Here is a 25,702-nt window from a genome sequence, read left to right as displayed (position 1 = left end):
ACAATTTGTAGGACTAGAAATTACAATACTGTACTTTTCGAGATGGCCGCTTCTGTAATGGGCGGAGTCTTAGTGTAATGCATGGAATGCGATGAGCGTGACGAATGCATGACATGTGTTGAGTAGAATTTTTGTACATCAATGGGTTCAAAAGTTACAGCCGTTTGAAAAGAACATATTTTAGCTGCTGGTGGCGCTATAGAGTGAGCTAGAGACTCCATACTTGGTGACATGACTAATGAGTACGACCTCTACAAGTGTGCCAAGTTTCACCATTTTCCTGTGTACGGTTCATAGGGCTACCATAGACTAACATTGGTTAAGAATAATTATACTAACAGAAGCTTAGCCCCTAATAAGGTTATACGAAAAAACGTGTCTTTTCATTAATGTTGGATTTATACTCAGAATGGGTCTTGCAGGTAGGGCACTTTTTACTGTATGTGGCAAAATTGAGGTCCCCATGGGCAAAAAGCTTATAAATCGTACAGAACAATATTATTTTTAAATCCAAAAATGCAAAACGTTTTCTATGATCTTTTGGTAGGGCTAGACATGTTTTAGACATGTTTAGGTTTAGACGTGTGTGTGGATGGCAATGTTCGTCAGCCACCACACTCTAAAAAATGTCTTGGGTTATTTCAACCCATCTTTGGGTCAAATATGAACAAGCTCAGCTGTTGGGTTAAATTAACCCAGAATATAGTTATATTTGACCCAACAATGGGTTAAAACAACCCAGCATTTTGAGTTGAAACAACCCAGCGCTGGTTAATTTATAACCCAACGGTTGGGTTTGTCCATTGTTGACCCAACGTTGGGTTATTAAAAAAACAACATTTTTAAAGTGCATCTAAGACCATTTTTAATCCAGGGAAAAAATATGTTATTGTTTCCTTTAGTGTAAGTTTATATAGAGTCTGTGCCAAAACCTAATGAAAGAAACAATTTTGCTTTCAACTATGAAAAACAAAAGGGAAATTTGCTTCATTATGGCCCTAAATTAGGCAAATGAAAATGATATGCAAATATAATGCAAAATAGACAGACATTGTATTATCCATATTTAATCATTCAAGAAGAAGTGTAGGTGGACTGGGATTAGTGCTTGTGTATGTACAGTACACGCAAAGTTCCACTAACTAAAATGTACACTACAATTAAGGTTTAGGGTCACTTACTCTGTTTTTTTTTCAATTGTGCTCAGTAATTCACTAGCACTGATTATTACATTATTTGGCCTAATGGGCACGCTTGTGTGGAGTAATGCTCTGTTAAAAACAACCAATTTTAATACACAAAGCACAAGCTCAACAGTCACCAGGGATGTCAGGCAATTTGTCAATGGAAATTAGCTATTTGAATATGTCATCTTGTTGTTAATGACTCTTTTTCTACAGCAATTTTAGTTCTGATGATAGTCCTTTAATATTTCTTTATCAGCATTATTTTATAGTGTTAGTCCTGCATGCAAATAGTGGAACTTAATGTTACACTCATAATAAATTAGGTTTTTAGGGAAATGTGATAGTATAGACTTTTCGGAGAAGAAAAGATCTTGGGGTAAATGGGGTAAGATGAGGGGTAAACATTCTCATTTTGAGATCCATAAGTTTAAGTAATGAGTGTACTGTAAGTGTCTTGATTTTAAATGGGAGCAGAAGTGCTATGTGGTTTGTTTATTTGTATGTATGGGATGTGTTGTGGAGGGGAGGGGTTGCCATATATATACTGTATGGGCAGACCGAAGTGTGTTATAATAGCGAGTTACCACCAGTTTAACCAAGGATGTGCAATACTTGAGTTGTGGGACTTTGTGTGAAATATAAATCATACAGGACAAGAACCATTACTGAGGTAAGAATATACAATAAATTATTTTAAATGTGGCTTTTTTGAGTTGCAGTTTAGGGCCATGATCAATAAATACATTTTGACACAATAAGAGATCGGACTTAAGTAAATAATGTTGTATCAGTCACCTGTTTATGTAAAAAAATGTTGTTTGTCAAAAAATGACTACATGGGGAACAGACATTAGGCAAAAATGTGGACATTAACTTTTAATCTGTTTTAAACAAAAATTGAATATCTTAATTTTTTCATATTACTAACCCGAAGTTCAAAAGCACATCTAGAGATGAGTGCTTGATATTTTAAGTCTTATCTTAAACCAGGATTATGGTTTAGTTAAATTAGGATATTTAAGTCACTTTTATTAAAATGCCTTAGATACAAATATTACTGGTGTGCATCTTGAGACAATACAATGGCAATGACATATTTTAAGATATGTCAGGACAATTTATTTTCAATTAAGACAGCTCAAACTTTCATTTTAGTCTGGGACTAGTTTGAGCCTTGTCTGTGAAACCGGGCATAAATGTTACTGCATATACTTTAGATGAAATAAAATTGTTGATTTTCTATTGTTTAACAAAAAAAGTGAAGTGTACATACATGATGCGTGTACATTTCAATGTATCGTGTTCATTCACCACAGTCTTTCATTTCAAAACTTTGATATTAAAAATGCAGATTTTTTTGCTAAGCTTTCTCTTGTTAGATTAGTTCAGCGTGCAGTGATGCTAAAACTGCAGAGCGGAGCTGTGAGAGCAGTGATGGACATGAGTTTGTTTGTGCTGCTTCTGCTGTCAGGTCGGTGTCTTTATTTAAATCCGTTTTCACAAGTTTATGTGCACATGCATTTATTTAAACATGTTCATTTTAACAGGGCTTCTGTGCAGCGCTTCTGGTTTTCAGCGAGAGTATTACTACGTAAATACTAAAATGTCATGGTCAGACGCTCAGAGATACTGTAGAGAGAATTACAATTATCTGGCTACTGTAGACTCTATGAATGATGTGAACAAGATGATGAATACAGTGAATGATGGATACAGTGGATCAGTGTGGATTGGACTGAAGAGACCAACACAGCGTAGTTGGGCTTGGTCTATGGGAAATGAAACTCTCACAGAGTACAGTGCATGGTGGGGATCACAGCCTAGTGGTGGTGGAGATTGTGTCTTTTTTGTGTATACAGCTTGGTACGATTATTCATGTGCAACAAATTTAGACTTTGTGTGCTATGATGGTAAGTAGTAAGTTATCAAGGGTGTTAATATTCAGTTATAGCTCAAAAAAGTGCTGAGACATGATTCTAATTTTGTATTTCTCAGTAGAAACTACTGGATACATTTTAATAACAGATAGGAAAAACTGGAGAGATGCTCAAAGTTATTGCAGACAGTATCACACTGATCTGGCCTCCATCCACAGCCTTGAGGAGCAGAACCAGATATGTTCTGTCTCTGGAGATACGCGATGGGTCTGGATCGGTCTGTCTTCTGACTCTTGGCAGTGGTCTGATCAATGGAGTCTCTCCTTTACAAACTGGGCAGCGGGACAACCATCTGCATCTGGTGACTGTGTTGCCATGTCAACAACTGACTCTGGAAAATGGATTCAAAACAGCTGTGTTCTTCAGTATCCATTTATCTGCTACGAAGGTGAGTTTTCCCAGTTAGCAGGGCAAAGGTCATGGGTCCGATTCCCAGGAAAACGCATATTGATAAGAAAAATATGCATATGTGAAGACCATCAAGCAAACAATCTCCCTAACTGATGGCCTAACATTTCTTGTTGTATTTCTGTATTCACTATTATTACGTTACGTTGTTCTAGAGGCCAAGTTTGTTAAAAAACAGACTGTCAGATTTTATTTTTCCCATGATGGAGAAAACAGTCTGACTGATTCTTCTCTACAGACTGCCATCTTCAATAAGGTACGTCTCTGTCCTCTGTCAGTTTCATATTTATGTATTGAATTGCTCATGCAAATTCGCCTTACAGTCAGCAGTTTGCTGCCATTCATGAACAATAAAACATGCCACAGATCTACAGAAAATAACAGGAGGCCCCAAACACATTTTGGTACAAGAATATAAATGTTTTTTAAAGGGCAAATTGGGCAGTGAACTGCATCTTAGTAACCCCACACAAGTCCATGCTGTAGCATTGTGAGAGTTTGGCATGGACAAGTATCACTTTTTTATCAGAAAGACCATAAATCATGTTTATAATTATATGTTGGTTTTAAGACTATTGACAATATATAGCGTATAACTAGCCATGATTGAAGTTTTGTTTGATTCTTTCTTGTTGGTCTTCTAGATAAGTGAAAAGCTGTCCATTGGGATACTATAAGAGCATAAGCTGGAGAAAGAATGAAGGCGGAGAGGTGTTTCTGAGCAAACACACCGTGAATTTAAATAATACATGTAATAAATACTTTAAATGAACTTTATTAAAAACATGCATGGAGATACATCTTTTATGCTCTTTTAATCATTTCACCATGATGAAACGTCAAAATATTTTTCTAGATAATTTTCTAGCAAGCTTAAGGTCTTTATGAATACAATGCAGAATTATGATGTGGTGTGTAGAGGAGAATAATATCATGCCTGTAATAAATTGTGAAGGAGATTTAAATATGCTCCTTGAAGCATACTATGAGTTCCAATCAGGCATATAAAAATTATTCACAAATACGGTGCATAGTAAACAGACATTGTATTGTTCATAAGGTTATTTTAGGCAGGTGACTGGGTGAGATTAATGCTTTTTTATGTACAGTACTCACAACGTTCTACTAACCACAAGTGGACTGGATATAGGTTTTGGAGGTAGACAATATCATTCACTCAATTTAAAAACCTTAGTCCTCTTAATGATAAGATTAAAACGTTTGAGTGTGTGTGCTTTAGACAAAATATCTGACGATGAATATATTTATAGCTTACAATTACAAGTATGTACTGTACAATTAAATTATATTCAATGATTATGTTTTTGTTGTTAAAAGAACACGCTTGTGTGGCGTGACGGCAGTGGTGCTCTGATAATACAACCAATTTTAATACTCAAAGCAAGTGCCCTAGTGCTGTATGACATGTGATGTGCATTTCTTTATGGAAATTAGCTATTTGAATATTAAATTATGCAACCGTCTGAAATGAGTTTGTGTCTTCTCTAGATCTAGTCTGACCAATTAGTATTTAATTAGACCAATTTACCTTTTCATGTAAATGAGTTCAAGTCTAAAGTATATTTACTCCTCAAAATGCTCCTTTAGTATTTTTTGATCAGCTCGGTTTTATAAAGTTGGTCCTGTTTTCAAATAAAAGCATTTAATCCTACTAAAAAAGTAAACATATAAATAAGACTTAAGAAAATGACATTTTCTTATCTCACTTGTTCTTAAATGTAAATGTTAGCAGTAGTGCAATGTGTTTTGTTGTTTTGAAGGGGTGGGGTTATCTTTTATTCATGGGCAGAGCCAGGGGCGGGCTGGGAGTAAAATGTGGCTATGGACTTCTTCAGCAGGAGCGGCCTACAAAACTCGCAACATAACATAACACAACAAAGCACTGATGCACAAACCTTTCTATAGCACTATAATTCATAAATGTAAATGTTTTTTAAACCTTTCTTGCCACCTTGCAGTCAATAAAACATTAAACAGTAAAGGCCAGTACAGTCTAAGCAACAAACAGAAATCAAAACGACATAAAAGCCTGCCTAAAAATGTAAATTTAATATAAAGTATTTATTGTAATATAAGGTAATGTATTTAAACTGACTATGACATGGTGTGACTAGACCAGTAGTTCTCAAACTGGGGGCCGTGGCCCCTGGGGGGGGCCCGAGATGGATCCAGGGGGCCACAGATTTTGTGGCAATTTATGAAATATAGAAATTGATCATAGATTTTATGCAATCAAACATCAGAAAAATAAGACCACCAGACAAAATAATTGATGTTTCAGCATTGTATAACCGAATATGTTTTTGTTTAAATAAAAATGTTAAATTTAAGATTATAAGTCTTTATTTGGTGGGCCGCAAAGCGATGCAATGAAAAAGTTTGAGAACCACTGGACTAGACTTTGTTAACAAATATTGTTTTACAACAGCTATAAAGTCCAGAATCCACATTTAGTCTTAAAAAGTTATGTGCTTTAGTGGTAAGTAGTAATTATTAAATGATGTACTGTAGTGCAGATATGAAACCGGCGGAGACTGATAGTTCCTAGTCTTGGGATCAGCCAGCCATTCAGCTTGGACGTTAGCATTCTCAAACTAATTGCCCTTATGCACGGTTACTTCCTGGTTTTCAGTAAGGCGACTCAGGCATGTCCGGGGAACTGACAGCTATTGGACGTCATTTTGCACTCACTGCCTTAAAAAGTGTGAAAAGCAATGATTAAATGGAAATTTGCTGAGGAGAAACACAGAGACGCAGCAGCGCTCATGCATTGTCCCCTTATGCTGCTGACATGTAAACATTTTTTAATCTCGTTTTACGTTTAAACGACTAAATTAATGTTAAGCCATGACTGCTTATCTGACTAGATTCTGATTATAAACAAAAAAATACACCACTGATGCTGTTAAGGCTTCCTCAGAAAATTGAAGAAACCCCTAGACCAATGAGTGTCTGTTCACCAGAAGTTTTCCAGCTGGCGGGTTTCCAAAATTTCGCAATAACCGAAGTAAAAACTGATGTGAAATAGGTGTGTTTCCATCAAGTTCCTCGAGTGGATGATGGTGGTATTAGTAACCTAAAAACCAACAATAGGCTAAATCAAAAAAGATCCTGAAACGGAACAGACACTGTCAGCGGAAACTGAGGCTGAGTTCGAAATCGCATACTCAATGAGTAGGTACTCAATTTCAGTAGGTACGTACTCAACGGGGCTAAATGGGTACGTACTGTTTTCCCTGAATGGGTGTAGAATGCGATCAGCCATTGTCCGCCATATTGATGATCTTCTTTTCCTTTTTTATGGCGGGGAGCAAATTACGTTTGTGGTGCATATCCGCCACCTACTGTAATGGAGTGTACATGGGCCAGAGATTAACCATGCGATGTAATAACAAGCATCAACAACTTAAGTTATGAGAGACAGGTGCATTAACATCAGTAATGCTAACTTTACCTTCCATGATTTTTCCCAGCATTTGCAACATGTTTGTAATGCCATCACAAAGGAGACGTCGGGCAGCTGCTCGACGATCTCGCCTTAGGAGAACACTGCTGATTTTATTGTCTTTATTGTTTAAGTATTATTGCTTATAAATTAAGTTTACCCTAGAAATGCATTGCTAGCCCACAACTACACTTGTGCACAATATATAAGTGCTGACCAATACTTTTTTTTTTTTTCTGAAAATGATATATTGTATTAAAATAGGCTACTAAATGTAATTGTATTGCCATATGCCATCTATGCATTAATGCAGACTACAAAAATGTGGATGCATACGTTTTCAGTGAAGCAATGACATAATGCATGAAGTAATGTAATATGTTTTATTTACAGAAAACTATAGAATAAACATGAATGAAAAATACGTAAATTTGATGTAAGAATATAAATGTATTTAATAATTATTAATACATATACAAGTAAACATCACATAAATGAAAGCTTCATTTCAATTTATTGTTGTAACAAATTATCCTGTATTGTGAAAGTGTCCTATTAGTCAGATATGGTGACCCATACCCGAAATGTGACCTCTGCATTTAATCCATCCAGAGAGTAGTGAACACACGCACAGCAAGTGGTGAACACACGTACACCCGGAGCAGTGGGCAGCTATCACTGCAGCGCCCGGGGAGCAAGTAGGGGTTGTGCCTTGCTCAAGGGCACCTCAGTCGTTACCCACTAGCCCTGGGAATCGAACCGGCAACCTTCTGTAACCCTGTATCTACCACATCCTACTGCCTTCTCACAGCTGACCACCGTCGCCACCTTCGTGATTTTAAAAGTGTGCTCATCTGTCCCTGTAACAGTCAAACAAGATTCAAGTTACCTCTGTGATTTGTGCTCAATACTGCATTTAAATGTGGAGGTAGTTGCACATGTGTTAACTCGCTGTTTATTCATCTCAAATTTTCCTGAATTCATCAACAGTACTAATGGACAAATAACATATGTACATACATTATGTTCAGTTACTTAAGTAAATATGTTTATTTACATTACTTATATGTATCTATGCAAGCAGTGAACAATTCTTTGTACCACATATTAACAGACGTAAGCTACATTATTGTGATGTGTATGTCATGTTGTGATGTGCTTGCTGTGATGGTTCAGCCACGAGACCAAGAAAGATATGACAAGAGAGGCAGAACCATGACGGAACCCCGTGTTTCATGTGGAGGGGGGAAATTTTGGCCCTTTTGGCTTGCCATACTCTCTCCGGTGTCGTCTCTGTTCCCGTCCTCTCGTCTCCTCGTTATTGCTCGTTTATTGTTTCATGCCCTTCACCTGTTCCCCTCTTGATTTATCCCCTTTATAATGCCCTTGTGTTTTCTGTCCCGTGCTGGTTCATTGTCATTTGATTCATGTGGGTGAGTCCTTGTCTTGTTAGTCTAGTCTAGTCTAGTCTAGTCTAGTCTAGTCTAGTCTAGTCTTTTATAAAATATGGTGAATGTTATTTTTAGTCTTGTTAGGTGTAGTTAGTCCTTGTTCCTGTTCTCATGTCCTGTTATACCTTTGTTCTTGTTTTACTCCCTCGTGGGTTTTTGTTTTGTCTTTTTGTTATTATTTATTAAAGCCTTGTGTTAACCCCCTACCCGCTGTCTGCGTTTTGGTCCTCTGTCCTTGCACCTCACCAAATCCTGACAGTTTGCAATACTTTTTGAGAAAATGACAGGTCACATGTTACCCAGACATTAAAAAGCGTCTTTAACATGCATATGGTTTTAATATATGTACCGTTAAGTCTACTTCGAAGACGCGAGTGTGCGTGGAACGCCCCTTTAAGATAGACATATTAAAACATTGCATTTAAACAGCAAAATCACAAATAAACTTTACTATGTAGCATCTTACAGGTTAACTTTATGCTACAGCACTTGCGACTGCAACGCAAAGAAACGCATTGTTGGCTAGTAATACTCACTTTTGAAAACGCCTGCCTCGCAGTTCTCCGCCATACTCCTGTATGAACTTATATAGTATTTCTGTATTCACTATTATTACGTTACGTTGTTCTAGAGGCCAAGTTTGTTAAAAAAAACAGACTGTCAGATTTTATTTTTCTGTGATGGAGAATACAGTCTGACTGATTCTTCTCAACAGACCGCCATCCTGAATAAGGTACGTTTCTGTACTCTTCCAGTTTGATTTGAATGTGATGCTCCATTTGTCAAATATGGTACCTTATACTCGAAATGTGTCGTATCTATTTAACCCATCCAGTGAGTAGTAAACACACACACACGGGCCAGTGGGCAGCTATCACTGCAGTTACAAATTAATTTCTAACCATTAGGCCACGACTACATCCCCCCCCATTCACATTTTGGGAATATTTTTATTAAATAGGGAAAATGAACAATCCTTAGCAACACATTAGAAACTGCATAGCAACATCCCATTGCATTGTAGGAGTTCGGCAAGAACCACTTTTAATCAGAAGGAGCATAAATAACATTGTTTTTTTTTAATAATGACTTGTTTGGCTATAATTTAGGACTGTTAACAGTATATAGCCTACATGTCTGCCATACATGTTTTGTTTGATTCTTTCTCGCTGGTCTTAGATAAGTGAAAAGCTAAAGTCTCTGGGGATGGGAGGCTATAAGAGCATGAGCTGGAGAAAGAATGAAGGTGGAGAGCTGTTTCATCTGAGCAAACGCACAGTGAATTCAAATAACACCTGTGATAAGAACTTTCAATGAACTTTCCTTTACGGAAAGAAAATATATTTCCTAATGTATTAATTAAAAATATATTAAATGACATAATGGTATATTGTAAAATATACAGAATAATATATTGTGTAAATATATTACAATATATTGAATAATACATAAGGAATTGCCGCTTTTCATATATTTAAAAATATATGACAATATATTTACTTATATGTCACAATATATGTAATTTTATATTCAGTAATATACTTTTTAATATTTTGATGTACATGTGATAAGATATGGTACTGTATGTGTAAAAATATATTGAACATAATATATTTACTCATGCAATATATAAACACACGCATATATTGAAATATGTATTTCTTATGTTTAACAACCATTTACAAAATACATGTTTCATATTTTAAAACATAGCTAATTTACAATAGCATAAGCACACCTGCTCATACTAAAGCACTTAGTGAACAGACAGTCACTGCACTGAAAAGTGCACAGCCATTCCTTTTTAAATAATGTAACATGTATCTTGATGGTGTTTGGCCAATCGTTATAATGCTAACCACAGGCTCTACTCTTCAACACACGGTAACCCTTCTAAATTAAGTAATAAGTAATACAACATTAAACACTAACAGATCTCCCCTCCCCCTATATTAATATTCACCAAAAAGACAAATAACACCTAAATTGAAACATTTTTATTCTCCTTTAACAGTCAGAAGCAAAGCATGCTGGGATCTAGAAATCTGCTATAACTCATTCTGTGTCCATATATGCGTATAACATACATTCACATTTAAATGGGAACATCTATGTGCATTATATAATCAATACAAGATTAAATGTGATGAATATTAGATTTATTTTTGTCTTCGTTTTTTAAATATATTTATATGTTACATATATAGCCATATATTGCATATATTACTGTATATTGAAAAATATTAGCACCATTTTACAATTTATGGAAATGTATTATGTAATATATCGCATTATATTTTGCAGTATATTCCCATATATTTTTGTTCCATAAGGGTTAACCTTTTAATAAGCGCCTCTATTTTTGAGCATTTTATTGATTGCAAAAAGAAGTTCAGACAGTGTTTAGCTTTGAAATTATGCATTGTTTGTGATAATTGATAGAATATTAATGTAAAACAAAGGTAATAAAAATGCTGACACAATAAATAATGCCTTTCCCATGGGCCTTGAGTGCTCCTTTAAGCGTACTATGAGTTGTTGTAAGTAACTGACAAAGGACTTGTCCAATTGCACATACTTGCAGTCTTGGCCACTAGAGAACGCATGAAAAAATAGTTAGGAATGTCAAATCTTTTGTGGAAAACTTTCCAGTGAATGTCACATATAACATATTCAATTCAATTAAATTCTATTTATATAGTGCTTTTCACAATGTGCATTGTTCCAAAGCAGCTTTACAGGAGCAAATAAGAAAAACACAGAAAGGTAAAACACAGCACAGTGCATGGTGTTTATAGACCAAGCAAGATCATTATAATAAATAATATCTAATAAATAAATAAATAAATAAATAAATAAATGCAGTCTCCCGGTGAGCAAGCCAACACTGCACTGCTCTGCTGTGGCGAGGAACCCAAACTCCAATGCTGAATAATGGAGAAAAAAAAACCTCGGGAGAAACCAGGCTCAGCCGGGAGGGCCAGATCTCCTCTGACGTGTCATAGCTGCACTCAGTGACCCCGACCAAAGCCACCGAGCAACGTCCACGAAGAACAGGGAGAGCCCACGAGCCGCGACCCAGGAAGCCCCACCCGCCGAAACCGTGCAGGTCCAACCCGGTCTCATTCCGCGATCAACAACAGACAACAGAGGAACAACCAGGGAAAAGTAGTAATGGCATAATTAACTTTATTCCTCTGTTGTCCGACATCGACCACAAAACAAGACCAACCAGACCAGATCCACACAGTCCCAACAAATGAAACGCCCCGAACCACAACCAACAAGCCCCCCCACTCCCTACAACACCCACCCAGCTACCTCCAATCAAAGTCACTGAGTGCAGCCATAACTTCAAACTGCTGTCGTGTGATGTAAGTTTAGCATTAAATACCAAGTATTGTAAATTTAGCATTTATGTGACAGGTAGTCCGTCTTTGCTCTCGGTTGGGGATGGAATTGTCTGAGCTGGGCCGGCCAGATGGTCGCCTTTTTCTTGGGTGGTGATGGAATTGCCTTGGATGGAGCTGGATGGTCAGTCAGTCCGCAGGCTCTCGCAGGAGGATGGCACGGGATTTTCCGATGTAGCTGGCGTAATCTCTAGTTGTGGATGGGCATATGACGTTCATCTGGGCCTGGCGGAATCTCTCCCTACCTCGGGATGGGCATCCCGAGGCGAGGGCAGAAACAGAAAGAGAATAATTAGCGTAGCTGCTGTTCATTAGCTATGTATTAGTGAATGCTTGGCTGAAAAGATGTGTCTTTAATCTAGATTTAAATTGGGAGAGTGTGTCTGACCCTCGAATAGTATCGGGGAGGCTATTCCAGAGTTTAGGTGCTACGTATGAGAAAGCTCTACCCCCTTTGGTGGATTTAGTTATTCTAGGTGTTATCAAAAGTCTGGAGTTTTGAGATCTTAGAGAGCGTGATGGGTTGTAGTGTGGTAGAAGCTCTGTTATGTAGGTAGGGGCTAAACCGTTTAAGGCTTTATAAGTAATTAAAAGAACTTTAAAGTCAATACGATACTTAATGGGTAACCAGTGAAGGGTTGATAACATTGGGGTTATGTGATCGTATTTTCTGGACCTGGTTAGAACTCTGGCAGCTGCATTCTGAACTAACTGTAGTTTGTTTATTGATGCTGCAGGACAACCACTAAGCAGTGCATTACAGTAGTCAAGTCTTGAGGTCACAAATGCATGAATAAGCTTCTCTGCATCAGCCACACATAAAATATTTCGCAATTTGGCAACATTTCTAAGGTGGAAGAAGGCTGTTTTTGTGACATTTGAGATGTGATTTTTAAATGACAGGTTGCTGTCTAATATAACGCCAAGGTCTTTAACTGTATTTGTTGGAGTAACAGTGCAGCCTTCAATTTGCAGGTCATAATCCGAAATATTCTGCTCACGTGTCTTTGGTCCGATAAGTAATATTTCTGTTTTATTAGAATTTAAAAGAAGGAAATTACAAGTCATCCAATGTTTTATATCTTCGATGCACTCTGCCAATTTGGATAGCTGGAAGGAATCATCTGGTCTTGATGAGATATATAGCTGAGTATCATCTGCATAACAGTGGAAGCTAATTCCATGTTTTCTAATAATGTTTCCAAGGGGCAGCATGTATATGGAGAATAGCAAGGGTCCTAAAACCGATCCCTGAGGTAATCCATAATTTACTTGCGTTAGATTTGATGATTCCCCATTTAAATGGACAAATTGATGTCTGTCTGATAAGTAAGATCTGAACCATTGTAGTGCCTGTCCCTGAATACCGGTATAATTGTGTAAGCGATCTAGAAGTATTTTATGGTCTACAGTATCGAACGCAGCACTAAGGTCAAGCAGGACTAGGAGTGAGATGTTACCTTTATCTGATGCTATAAGCAGGTCGTTTGTAATTTTAACGTATAATCTGGTGCAGACTGCAGATATGATATGTATTTATTAGAACATTTGCAACTGAAGACTTGTTTATTTATCTTATTGTTGAACAATCGCTGGTTGTGTCATATAATGAAGTTTACACACTTGTGGTCTTCACGTCCACCTTGAGAGTAGACAAGTGGTCAAGTGCAAATACAACAAATATGGGTATTTGCACAGGCCCAGATTGCTAGTGGTCACATGAGAGGAGACAGCTTCCATAGCCACATGTGATTGGCTGATAACCCTGTCAAGCCATAAGCCGCACCTCTAATGCTCACAACCAGCCAATAAAAGGACCCAATTGTTTTCTGATAGTGTAAGGTAAATGTGACTTAAATTCTGAGCAATAACTTTAGATTCAACTAAGACAAATTAGAACACAGAGAGGGGAATTTGACTTATCTACACCACATAGCCTTGCATTAGCCATATGACTTTTGTTAAATCATATAGGCTAATGCATAAACATGCATTGTATTGCCCATATGGTTATTTCAGGGATGCGGTGCATGGGAGCATAATAATTCTCTTAATAAAGTACTAGTCATAAACCCTTTAAAACTAACACAAGTGGCCTGTTTTAAGGGAATATCATTATCTTAAAATAAACCCTTAGTTGTGTGAAGTTTTATTGATGAGATTGATATATGCATGTGTGTCCGCTGGGAAATACTGTAAAAGATGTGACAGTGAATATTGAGGTTTGATTGTGCTTGGTATTTACAGGCATGGAGTATTAAAGGATTATTTGAAAGTTTTTTTGGTCTAATGGACACGCTTGCGTGACAGCAGTGATGTCTTTAAAAACAACCAATTTCAATACACAAAGCAAGAGCCCTAGAACAACCAGTGATGTAACTCAACTCTTCAATGAAAATGAGCTACTGTATTTGAATATAAAATCATCATCGGAAGGTTGGATAAATAAACTGTAGCTGCTGAAATGAGGCTGTGTCTTAAGATCTAGTTTGACCAATTAGATTCAAATTAAACTAGCTTTTCAAAAAAAAACTAAATTATTACCATTCAGATTATGCAACCAGAAATATATGTTGTATCTTTGCAATATACTAGAGAGACTAAAGAATAGACAAACACAGAAGAGACAAGCATTTCTGTAAATTTCATCTAGTCCTGATGTCAATGTAGTTTACACAACTTATTTAGAATAATAGACCATGTCAAACTAAATCATGAACTAAACTCAGAGCATTTCCTAAGATGATCTAGAACATCTGCAGTGCTCTCTTAAATGAAATACACATTTTTGAACAAAGCTCATGTTTTCTCGTGTTGTGTCACATGTGTGTTGTGAAACGCTCTTACTTGTAAACAAACAGTAAACAGTGAACCACACGCCCATCAACAAGTTTTCTTCCTTCTGTTCTTCAAATGTATATTTCTGCAGGCCCACGTCTCTGTGTCTGACAGGTAACGCGCATGTTGCTGTGTCTAACGAACAGGTCGCGCGGGTGCGCGCATATGGCGGGCATTTATCATTGCTGGCAAACAATATGACACATTTGCAGTTTTGATTGTATAGATATAGATTAATATCCACTTCATCCAACGCTCTTTGTGTTCTGCGTGTTCTTAAGTTTCGCGCTACGAGGAGTGAGTAATCCTGCTTCAGATGATTCAGATCGTGCTGCGAACTGAACAAATCATTTGAACTGATTCGTGAGCCTATTCAAATGGTTTTGCTCATTGTTCAATTAATGCTTTCAAAAGAATCGACTCAAACGAATCGATCACTCGGGAATGCCCGTAAAAAGAGACGACAACCTTGAAATAAACAACGCGTTTTAAAAAGCATATTTTAAAATGAAGGAACGAAGGAACGTCACGCAATATAAGTTATGTAACGAAGTAAAAGTACAGATTTTCTATTAGAAATTTACTCAAGTAAGAGTAAAAGTACACACTTTTAATTTTACTTAAAAAGTACATATTTTCCAAAATGTTACTCAAGTAAATGTAACGAAGTAAATGTAGCGCGTTACTACCCACCTCTGGTGGTTAGAGCATGGCGTTGGCAACGCGGAGGTCATGAGTGGGGGATTGACACTACTTAGAAACAAATGTGTAGTATAATGAAATTTTAGTCGCTTTAGATAAAAGCATCTGCCAATAGCATTAATGTAAATGTAATGTATTTTAATTTGAATTCTAAAGCAATTGTACACCTAAAAATAATCCTTTAGTTTTTCCTGGTCAGCACGATTTTCTAAGTGTTGGTCCTCCTCTAAAATAGCATTTATTATACAATAAAAATAAATCATGTAAGTAAATGTAGCCTACATTATAGACATTTCAAATAATAAAATATAATATGTTATGATGCTCAACTCTCTTATTTCGTTTGAATGTTAGTAGTGCAATATGGTTTGTTTGTATATGTGCTATGGGTAGGGTTAGCTATGGGCAGAACATGTATAATAGTGAGTTACCACCAGTTTAACCATTTTGAAATTAACCATAAGCAAGGAATCACTGTAACACTTGTTCCCTTTCTGTCGGTCTCTCGACGTTGTGTCGAACCGACAGAATGGGGTTTGTCTTGAGAACCTATCATCTTATGAGTATTTAGAAAAGGCCAATGAAAATTGGTAAATGAAATTTGCATGCCGGACTCCTCCCCGGATGTCCGGGTATAAGAGGGAAGCCGGCGTGCTCATTCATTCACCTTTTGTTCTTCAGAGCCTACGCATCTGATGAGCTTCTCTACGATCTTTGGTGATCATTTTGCTGCTGGAATCTTCGACGTGGTACAGCAGACGGTCCCTTCCTGCAATGACTCTCCCCTGCACGTCTCGGCAGTTCCGGAGGTGTTCAAGCAAATTTCCTTTTCTAAATGAGTAAATTTCTCCAGCGTGGCTTGTCCCGCTGTTCTCATGGGTGCAACACACTCATCGAGGAGGGGGACGGACACGATGCCTGCTTCCAGTTCGCTGGGGCAGACGTTGTGGATACGTCCTGCCCGCACAGAGGGCGGTGACGATTCAGACGTTGCGTCACGGGTGGCTGTGTTCCCACGGGACTCAGCCACCACCTCGTTTGCTCCCCGTTCCGTGGCGGCAGGACTACGGCCCTGCCGTCCTCTACGGCAAGCAGCGAGGGTGATATGAGGATTACTGTGAGTGATAATACGCCAGCCACTGGCTCACGGACCGTTCGCACCTCGTCTCGCTCATCTGACCGTTCCCCAGGAGACGGTCCGCCGTCTTATTCCTCAATCACGTATTCTGACACGATGCGTGATGATGAGATGTCTCTTGCAGCATCGGGGGGTGACGTACTGCCATCCGACTCCGACGATTCTTCGGGCTCCCTCCCTCGGGGGGTCGAGCCCAGGAAAAAGCGAATGTCGAGATGTCGGCCATGCTTTCCCGGGCCGCCGTGAGTGTTGGGTTGCAGTGCCCGCACTGCCTCTCCCGGCGCTCGCGGCTGGCTACATGGCGCCTCGGGTTTGAGCGCGGCTCCAAGCCGCGCCCGCCCCCAGTGCCGTGTTTACCGGAGGTGCATGAGGAACTTTGTAAGACCTGGAACGCCCCTTCCCGGCACGTTTCACGTCAAACAAAGTTCTGTCACCCTCTCTTCCCTCGAGGTTGAGACGGCTGGAGGATACGTCTGGTCCCCCAGGTGGAGTATGCCGCCGCGGTGCACTCGTGCCCGTAGGTGGCGGACACCTGTGGGGGCTCGACCTAGACTCCTGTCCAAAGCATGTGGTGTCTCGGCATCTCTGGTGTCGAGAGCTTACATTGCGGCGGACCAAGCTGCCTCCTCTCTCCACGCTATGGCTCCTGCCAGGCCAGGGCGTTGAGAGAGCTCCACGAGGGTAAGACCGACCCAGCGCTTATGCAGGAACTCCGCGCCACCACCGACCTCGCTCTACGGGCGACCAAGGTGACCACGCGGGCCCTGGTTCGGACGATGTCCACACTTGTGGTCCATGAGAAACTCCTCTGGCCTATCCTTGCGCAGATGAGTAACGCTGAGAAGGTCCGCTTTCTCGACGTACCCGTCTCGCAAGGGGGGGCTGGTTGGTGTTACTGTCGAGCCGCAGCGGCCCCGCTTACCCCCCGCCCGTCGGGGGGTGCGCGAGACCCACACGCGGCCTTCCCGGAGGGTTCTCGACAGAAAGAAGCAGTCCTCCGTGCCTCAACTCGGCCGCCTCGGCCGTCGAGTCCCGTGCACTGTCTGCTTCCCAGCAGCCCTGGTCCTCTTCGACGCCCTCCAGCTCTGGGGCGGCCCCCTGGAGGAGCAGCGAAGAGGAGACCATCGCCCCATCAGCAGCCACGGCGAAGCGGCTGTCATGGGAGGACCTCAGGGGGATCGAGGCTACCATTGGGCCCGACCCCAGCCACATCGCTGGGAAGTCGGATAGGGACAGATCCTGCCCCGTCTCTCCATCTGCTGGCCCCCCACTTACTCTCAAAAAAAGGAGAGTTTCCTCTCTCTCTGGGTTACCTCAGCAACTCTCACCCTCTGCACGACGGTGAACGGCAATGTCGAGTATAAACACCAGCCCTCAGCACTCAGTCAGACAGTGCGTTGAGCTGCGCAGTCGCCAGGCAGGAAAAACAGCAGAGCCGATCTCCTCCCTGGGGGACCTCCCCCGGCAAGGAATCCGTACTGCTAGCCATCGAACCACCCCCCGGCGGGACGATGAAAAAGATCGTACCTTAGTCCCCGTCTCATTCTGGGAGCCTGTCTGGCTTCCCAGGCTGTCAGACTGGCTAGGGAAGACGATCCGTCTCGGCTACGCGATCCAGTCGCCTCACGCCCGCCAAGTTCAGCATCCGATATACCTCAGTCAGAGGCTAGGATGTTCCCGTACTTCGGGCCGAGGCTGCTACCCTTCTGGTGAAGGGAGTGATCGAGCCCGTCTCACCAGCCGAGATGTTCAGCGGGTTTTACAGTCTGTACTTCATTGTCCCCAAGAAAGGCGGGGGGTTGCTCCCTATCTTGGGTCTGTGTGTTCTGAACAGGCACCTACACAGTAGCTGCCTTTCAGGTTGATCACGCAGAAGCGCATCCTGACGTCCGTCAGGTGTCAGGACTGGTTCATGGCAATCGACCTGAAGGACGCGTACTTCATGTCTCGATCCTCCCTCGACATCGGCCGTTCCGACGGTTCGTGTTCGAGGGACGGGCATATCAGTACAGGGTCCTCCCCTTCGGTCTGTCCCTGTCTCCACGAGTCTTTACGAAGGTCGTGGAAGCTGCCCTCCTTCCCCTTAGGGAAGGAGGTGTGTGGGTACTAAACTATCTCGACCACTGGCTCAAGTTTGGCACACTCTCGAGATCAGTTGTGTACACACAAGGACCTGGTGCTCTGGCACCTAGATCGGTGGGGCTACAGGTCAACTGAGAAAGGAGCAAGCTCTCCCCGGTGCAGAGCATCCTCTTTCTCGGTATGGAACTCGACTCTGTCCTCACGAGCGGCCCCGCTCACCCCCCGGTTGGGGGCGCGAGACCCGTGACGAGGAAGCCCGCACCCTCGTGGCCTCCCAGAGGCAGCGCGACTGACTTGCGCGCCCGATCAGTGTTGAACTGCCTGAAGATCAGACAGTCAGCGGTCCCCCTGTAACAAGAGGCTCCTGGGATACATGGCATCGTCGGCGGGGGTGGTCCCCCTCGGGTCGATGTACATACGACCGCTCCAACACTGGTTGCAGAGTCATTTTCTAACCCCCTGGTCTCCATGACCTTCTTGCGGACAGGGGTCCCCTTTGGGATGCCTCCCTGCAAGGTTGGGGTGCCGTGTGCAACGGGCAAGCAGTGTCGGGGCAGTGGACGGGCCCCCGCCTGCGTTGGCATTTCAACTGCCTAGAGTTGTTGGTTGTGCTACTTGCATTGAGGAGGCTACTACCTCTCGTGCAGGGAAGCACGTGCTGGTCCGGTCGGACAGCACAGCTGCTGTGGCACTCACAGCAGCTAACATGACTCGCCCGAACCTCCTCCTCTGGAGTCAGCAGGTGATCAGCTCTCTGCGAGCCACACACATCCCAGGCATCCTGAACCAGACAGCCGATGCGCTCTCTCGTCAGTCGACGCCTCGCGGAGAGTGTCGACTCCCTCCCCGCGCAGCCGGCTCATTTGGGGCAGTTCGACCAGGCACAGGTGGTCCTGTTGCCTCCCCGGACTCCACCCATTGTCCGCTTTGGTACTCCCTGTCCGAGGCCCCCTCGGCACGGATGCCCTTGCGCACAGCTGGCCGCGGGACAAGTGGAAGTACGCTTCCCCCCAGTGAGCCTCATTGCACAGGTCCTGTGCAAGGCCAGGGAAGAGGAGCATCAAGTGGTACTAGTTACGCCCCTTTGGCCTAACCAGGACTTGGTTCTCGGAGCTAAGGCTCTGACATCAACTCCCTTCTGGCCGCTCCCCCTGGTTCCCCAGGGGAAGGGGCACGTTACGGCATCCCAGGCAAAACCTGGCTCCATGTCTGGACGGGACGAGGAGATCCTGAGTGACCCACCCCCGGGCGGTTGGGACGTCACTCAGGCTAGGGCTTCGGCCACTGGGCAGCTATACGCCCATAGGTGGCGCCGCTTCTCGTCCTGGTGCTCTTCTCGTTGAGAAGACCCGCGGAGTTGCTCGGTCGGGTACGAGCTGTCCCGTCCTCAAGAGAGACGGGGGAGTAACCTCTCCCCCTCCACACTGGGAATGTATGTAGCCGCTACGGCCGCTCATCATGACCCAAGTGCTGGGTAGCCTCTGGGACAGCACAACCTGGTCATTAGGTTCCTAAGGGGCGCGAGAGGGTGACCACCTTATCCGCGCTCCGTACCCTCTTGCAACCTAGGTGGCGGGCCTCAAGAGGACCCGCCCCCTTCGAGCCTCTCGGGGTTGCCGCTCTTTCTCAGTCTTGATAAAGACGGCTTTCCGCAGGGCTCTCACCTCCAAGAGGGTAGGGGATCTACAAGCACCCTCCGTGTCCACAGATTGCCTAGAACTCGGGGCCGGGATTCTCACGTTATCTTGAGACCCCCCCCCGGCTACGTGCCCGAGGTTCCCACCACTCTCCCGAGAGACCAGGTGGTGAACCTGCAGGCGCTCCCCACCGGGGAGGAAGACCCAACCTATCCGTGTTGTGTCCAGTACGCGCACGGCGCCTCTACTTGGACCGCACGCAGAGCCCAGAAGCTCTGAGCAGCTCTTTGTCTGTTTCAGGGGTCAGCAGAAGGGAGGGCTGTCTCCAAACAGAGGCTGGCGCAATGGATCGGGGATACCCTCGTTAGTGCATACCGATCTCTATTCGTCCCTGCCCGTGGGGGTGAGGCACACCCCTCATGGGCACTGGCTCAGGGCGCCTCTCTGGCAGACATCTGCGGAGCTGTGGGTTGGGCTATGCCTTACAACTCCGTGAGGTTCTAATACCTACGCGCGGAACCGGTGTCAGCCCGCATCTTGGCAAGGTGTGGGACCGGCAGCCGGTAGGGCGTACGCCTGCGGAAGCCCTTCCCCCTCCGGGGGGAGCAGGGGCGATCCCGCCTCACTTCTTTCCCCTCGGGTATAGAACAGGCATTCCATCCATCACTAAGCACCCTTCCAGGGGACAGGCTGGGCAGAGCAGACCTGGCCCCTTAGGCCGGGGAACAGTTGAGTTATCCCACATACCTCTAACCGGACCTAGTGCTCCAGACGTGGTAACACCCCCTCCGTGGGCTGTTCCGTCTGATGTATCCTCATGAATGGTTCCCACCTTGGCAACCCATGACCTCCCCAGGTGGACTCCCACATTGCGGTTAACTCCTGTCCGCACTTTCTTCCCAAGAGTTCTCCCCTGATGGTGAGACCATGTGGTGTCTCCACTAATTCCTCCCTACGGTAGGTAGTGGCCTCTGCAGCGTTTTTCCCCCAGGGGAATGCTTACCCAGTGGCCCGTACGCTGCCGGGCGGCTTCTCACCATTTAGTGAATTAGGCCTCCGCCCGTGACGGCCGGCGTTAGGGGGCTTCCCAACTTTTGTGGAAAGCTCTGGGCTCCCTTCCTCTCCACTGGAAGGTCATAATTTCGCGTTAGCATGTTCGTCTGACTCGCCCAGGCCAGTCAACGTCGCTCCGCAGAGATTGTGACGCGGCTCAGTGCTGTGGCGTTTTCCATAGGAACCCCATTCTGTCGGTTCGACACAACGTCGAGAGACCGACAGAAAGGGAACGTCTTGGTTACGGATGTAACCTCGGTTCCCTGATGGAGGGAACGAGACATTGTGTCCCTCATGCCACAACACTGGCCGCCCACCCCAGCGGTCGGGGGAGGATGCTTTAGGCTCCTCAGACCGAAGGTGAATGAATGAGCACGCCGGCTACCCTCTTATACCCGGACATCTGGGGAGGAGCCCGGCATGCAAATTTCATTTGCCAATTTTCATTGGCCTTTTCTAAATACTCAGAAGATGTTAGGTTCTCAAGACAAACCCCATTCTGTCGGTTCGACACAACGTCTCGTTCCCTCCATCAGGGAACCGAGGTTACATCCGTAACCAAGACGTTTTGTGGCCGTGTTCCGAAAATATGGTTCTCTTATAACTGTAAAAAATGTAAGGCCAATCCTTGGATTCAATCGAAAAAAGACGTAATCCTAAAGAAAATTGTGTCTAAAATGCTGATCACATCATAAAAACTTTAAAACACATAAGAAACACTTTAACTTAACCATTGACAACGCAAATAGATGTTGGAACAGGCACATATCCGCATGATAGGCATTGTTGGATGTAGTGGTATGAATAAATATCAGACAGTGCTGATAAAGTGACAAATTAATTTGACTGGCTAATTTCTTGAACAACAGATAAAAATGCTAGGCGGTGGTGGGGGGGAAATAAAAGAAAAAAAAGATTACAGCTCAGTATGAATGAAGCACTGAGAGTACAATGCAAGCACCGTCCCAAGCCTCAGTTAAAAATGCCTTTCTCACCAGTTGCCGTCCAGGCATTGTTTTTACTCTAGTGTGCCTTACATGAGCCTTGAAAACACCAATCAACCTAGAGTCGCAAGGATGCATAAAGAATGGCTCAAGCTTCTCATAAATGCGACAAAGCACCATTCTTTCTTTGTCTCCATTCTCACCCATGACAGATATTACCTCACAGCACTGAACATGACTAAGAGCATAAGCATTGTTGGGTTTCTGAGTATTAACCACAGGTTTGGGCTGTTTTTTTTAACTGTTCTTTGTGCTTCTCAATTTCACTGAGACTTTTTACAATTTGCGACAGACGGTGTGTACCAGAGCGGACTAACTTCTTCAGCTGATGAAGGTAGTTTTCAAAAGGATAAGCACTACATTCATCCAGTCCACCATATGCATATGCATCAGTGGCAAGGTGAACCGAAGAGTGCGCATTGTACACCAAGAACTCGTCCCCATTAGGGATGCAACGATTATAGATTTTGTTGGTATGATTATAGTCTGAGGAATAATCACGGTTGCACGATTATGACGATTATTATGCATACTGTACATTAATTTCTACATTTTTACTGGCCCTGACAAAAATTGTACTTGCCCGCCACAAAAAGTAATAAATAAATAACAATGTCTAGTTATTAGTTTGTTTTTTACCTATGCGATCTTAATAAATAAGCTCATAATACCATAAAACGATAATATTAATAGTCAATCAGTTAGTAATAAAATTAGAACAAATGATCAAATTATGAGCAATAGCACAGATAAATGTAATAAAGCAAACACACAAATAAAATTAACAGTTCTTTTTGGGTGTTTCGGGTTGATCTAACTGTGGTTATTAGAAACTGAATAAAGGAGTCAAATGTAAAATAACACTTCATAGTCTTCACACTGTTCACAGTATACTGAAATATAGATCAAACCATATTAAAGTTATTAAAGTTGATCAGTCAGGAGCAGTGAGTGTGTTTTTTGTTGTTTGATGAGCATTAAAACAGATAGTTTTATTATGCTGCTGTCCCTTTAAGAGCTAGCACGCACGGATCACATGCTTTTTATTTCCCCACTGTTTTCGTTTACATCCTTTACGATTAATTAACAGTTACATTTTTAAGCGCGGTTAATAGTGAACCTCAGTAATCGCTGCATCCCTAGTCCCCATACAACTTTCTCCCATTCCAGGGCTCTAGACTAACTTTTTGCACTGGTTGCACTGGTGCGCATAACTTTTTTTCTTAGGTGCAGCAGCACAAAAGTTAGGTGCACCCAAATTTTCTACCGCATCGCATTTAACACCGCAGTTTACAACGTTTTGTATGCTTTGCAGTATTGTTAGAGATCTTTATACAATAGTTTAGTGCATAAAGTTTAAACACATTTCCTGCATTAGCTTCACATGCATACAATACTCGCAACACATTTCGTTATCTTTGCTGTTTTGTACCTTAGCAGGGGAAATTCTTGTATTCTGCATATTTATTTAAGTTGCAAGATTGAGCGCTTCACTCGTCTGCTCTTTCGGTCCTTCGCCTCTTAAGCCCATTGCACATTGAGTCCGAAATTTGTGTCCGAAATTTCCGCACGTTAAAAAATAAATACGACCTCAGGTTGTGTCAAGCACATTTACACACTGCCTCCGATATTTTCGTTTTTCATAAAAAATTCGGACCGGGTTCGATTTTATGCATTTTTCGCATCTGTCAAGCATTTTGAGTGGCCTTTTTTAACAATTCAGAGACACCGTACAAACAAGAGCCAAATACGAAAAACGCATACGAACATTTCGGACTATATGTGCAAAGACCTTTACCCGTAACCCGTGAATTACGTCTTTGGGGGCGGGGCCACTGATAGTTAAGTGAATGGTTGAAGGAGGGGAGACGAAAATGAGTGACTGAATGCGCAGCTTGCGCAATATAACATTTCTGCGCATTAAATTTATAATACGCAAAAATTATATATTGATCAGTTTGACAGTCGCACCGGTGCGACCATTAAGAAAAACTTGTCGCACTGGCAGGAAAATTTGTCGCAAAATGAGACCATTTAGTCGCAGTCTAGCGTGTCAGAGCATTGGTTATGATTTTCGGACGGATCAGGCCTTAACTTAACATTCTTAACGAAAAAGTTGTCAATCGTTCTTTTCGTCTTCTCTCATCATCCGCGGCTACATCCACTCTGTTTATCTGATGGGCCTAGGCTACTCACCTCTCTCTGTCTAACTGCAGCAAAGCATTTTCAAACGTACACACAGGTACAGGAATATCTGGACCACGGCCAATCAGAGGGGGGTCCGCCCTTCCATATCTCTGATTGGTTTAGACCACAATATGGGCCTAATGTGTCTGTTGTTGAACCACAGGGAGACTTTCGCAGAGACTTTTTTTCCCTCGAACGGCTGGTCGCACCGGTGCGACCTCAGATATTTTTTAGTCGCACCATTGAGAAATTAGGTCGCATGTGTGACCAAATTGGTCGCACTCTAGAGCCCTGCATTCTCCACAAAGTGAACCAAAAGATCTGCAGAAAATGAGTTATATTCCTTTACAAGACACGGGCATACCAAAAGGGACAATGCTACACTGAACAACAAAAAGTGTTCATAGAGATCGTGAGAGAGAATGCCTTTCAAAACAATTTTGCCTGTGTAAAGGTCAAATTGTCGCAATTCAGTAGCATTCCACCTATCTATTTCGTCCAGGCCACGTGGCTTCCTAGCGAAAAGGTCTGGTATGAATGCCCTCAAGTCAATAAGTCTGGAACTTATCTCCTTTTCCTGAGCAGACAACAAACAGGTTTTGAGCTTTCCACGCAACCACAACAGAATCAGTTTCCGCATAACACCAAGACAGCATTGGTGCATATAGTCTGCAGTAAATTGCTGAACCATGTCCATTTGGAGCACGCAAAAAGAAGATAGATCTGAAGGCTGATGGTACTCTTCCTGAAATTGATTACGAAAAGACACATCTGTTCTGAGAGTCAGATTTGTGTTCTCTGTGTAGACAACATGAGAACCATCCCAGAAACCTTTTTGCGTGCACTTACACCATAATAGCCCGAATATTGCTTTGTGCACTTAACAAGTGCTTTTGCTGGGGCATCACAACTGACACATGGCAGAACAACTTTTAAAAGACCCTTGTCAGTCTCTAAACCATCCTGTAATATGTCATTAAGGTCACGCATTGTATCCATCAAAAAATCTAGATTTTTTGGTTTGGACCCACGTAAACACAATGCAAGAGGAAAAACAGTGCATGGAGACAAATTTATTTTGCATAACACTGGCCACAGTGATTGGTTGTTGCTTTTGAATAATGGCAAGGCATCAATATTTAAAGAGATGTCCAGACATTTCAAATGAGAGACAATACTATAGGGGTACATTTTGAAGTATT

The 25,702-nt window shown here is 42.5% G+C and overlaps 1 protein-coding gene across 5 annotated transcripts; it reads left to right on the top strand.

The window, feature by feature from the left end:
- Nucleotides 1–1,772: 1,772 nt before the first annotated feature.
- On the top strand, nucleotides 1,773–5,004 carry LOC130553787 (C-type mannose receptor 2-like). Of its 5 annotated transcripts, none has more exons than XM_057332934.1 (6): nucleotides 1,773–1,857; nucleotides 2,567–2,658; nucleotides 2,735–2,993; nucleotides 3,283–3,512; nucleotides 3,688–3,788; nucleotides 4,177–5,004. In XM_057332934.1, the coding sequence occupies exons 2-6, from the start codon at nucleotides 2,586–2,588 to the stop codon at nucleotides 4,207–4,209; spliced, it is 696 nt and encodes a 231-aa protein (XP_057188917.1). In that variant the 5' UTR covers nucleotides 1,773–1,857; nucleotides 2,567–2,585; the 3' UTR covers nucleotides 4,210–5,004. The 5 variants fall into 5 exon arrangements, with proteins under 5 accessions (XP_057188917.1, XP_057188916.1, XP_057188915.1 ...); XM_057332933.1 differs by having other exon boundaries at nucleotides 2,735–3,097; XM_057332932.1 differs by having other exon boundaries at nucleotides 2,735–3,097; nucleotides 3,186–3,512.
- Nucleotides 5,005–25,702: the final 20,698 nt, after the last annotated feature.

This window comes from Triplophysa rosa, linkage group LG5, assembly GCF_024868665.1.
Source record: "Triplophysa rosa linkage group LG5, Trosa_1v2, whole genome shotgun sequence".
Lineage (NCBI taxonomy): Eukaryota > Metazoa > Chordata > Actinopteri > Cypriniformes > Nemacheilidae > Triplophysa > Triplophysa rosa.
The sequence above is the reverse complement of the archived record's forward strand: the minus strand, read 5'-3'. Positions and strand labels throughout refer to the sequence as shown.

What these genes read in the sequence shown, in the direction of transcription:
- LOC130553787 (XM_057332930.1), top strand. Translation starts at nt 2,586, where the DNA reads ATGCTAAAACTGCAGAGCGGAGCTGTGAGAGCAGTGATGGACATGAGT. An exon ending in AGACTTTGTGTGCTATGATG is followed by an intron (nt 3,098 to 3,182) that starts GTAAGTAGTAAG and finishes TGTATTTCTCAG; the next exon opens with TAGAAACTACTGGATACATT. An exon ending in TCCATTTATCTGCTACGAAG is followed by an intron (nt 3,513 to 3,687) that starts GTGAGTTTTCCC and finishes ACGTTGTTCTAG; the next exon opens with AGGCCAAGTTTGTTAAAAAA.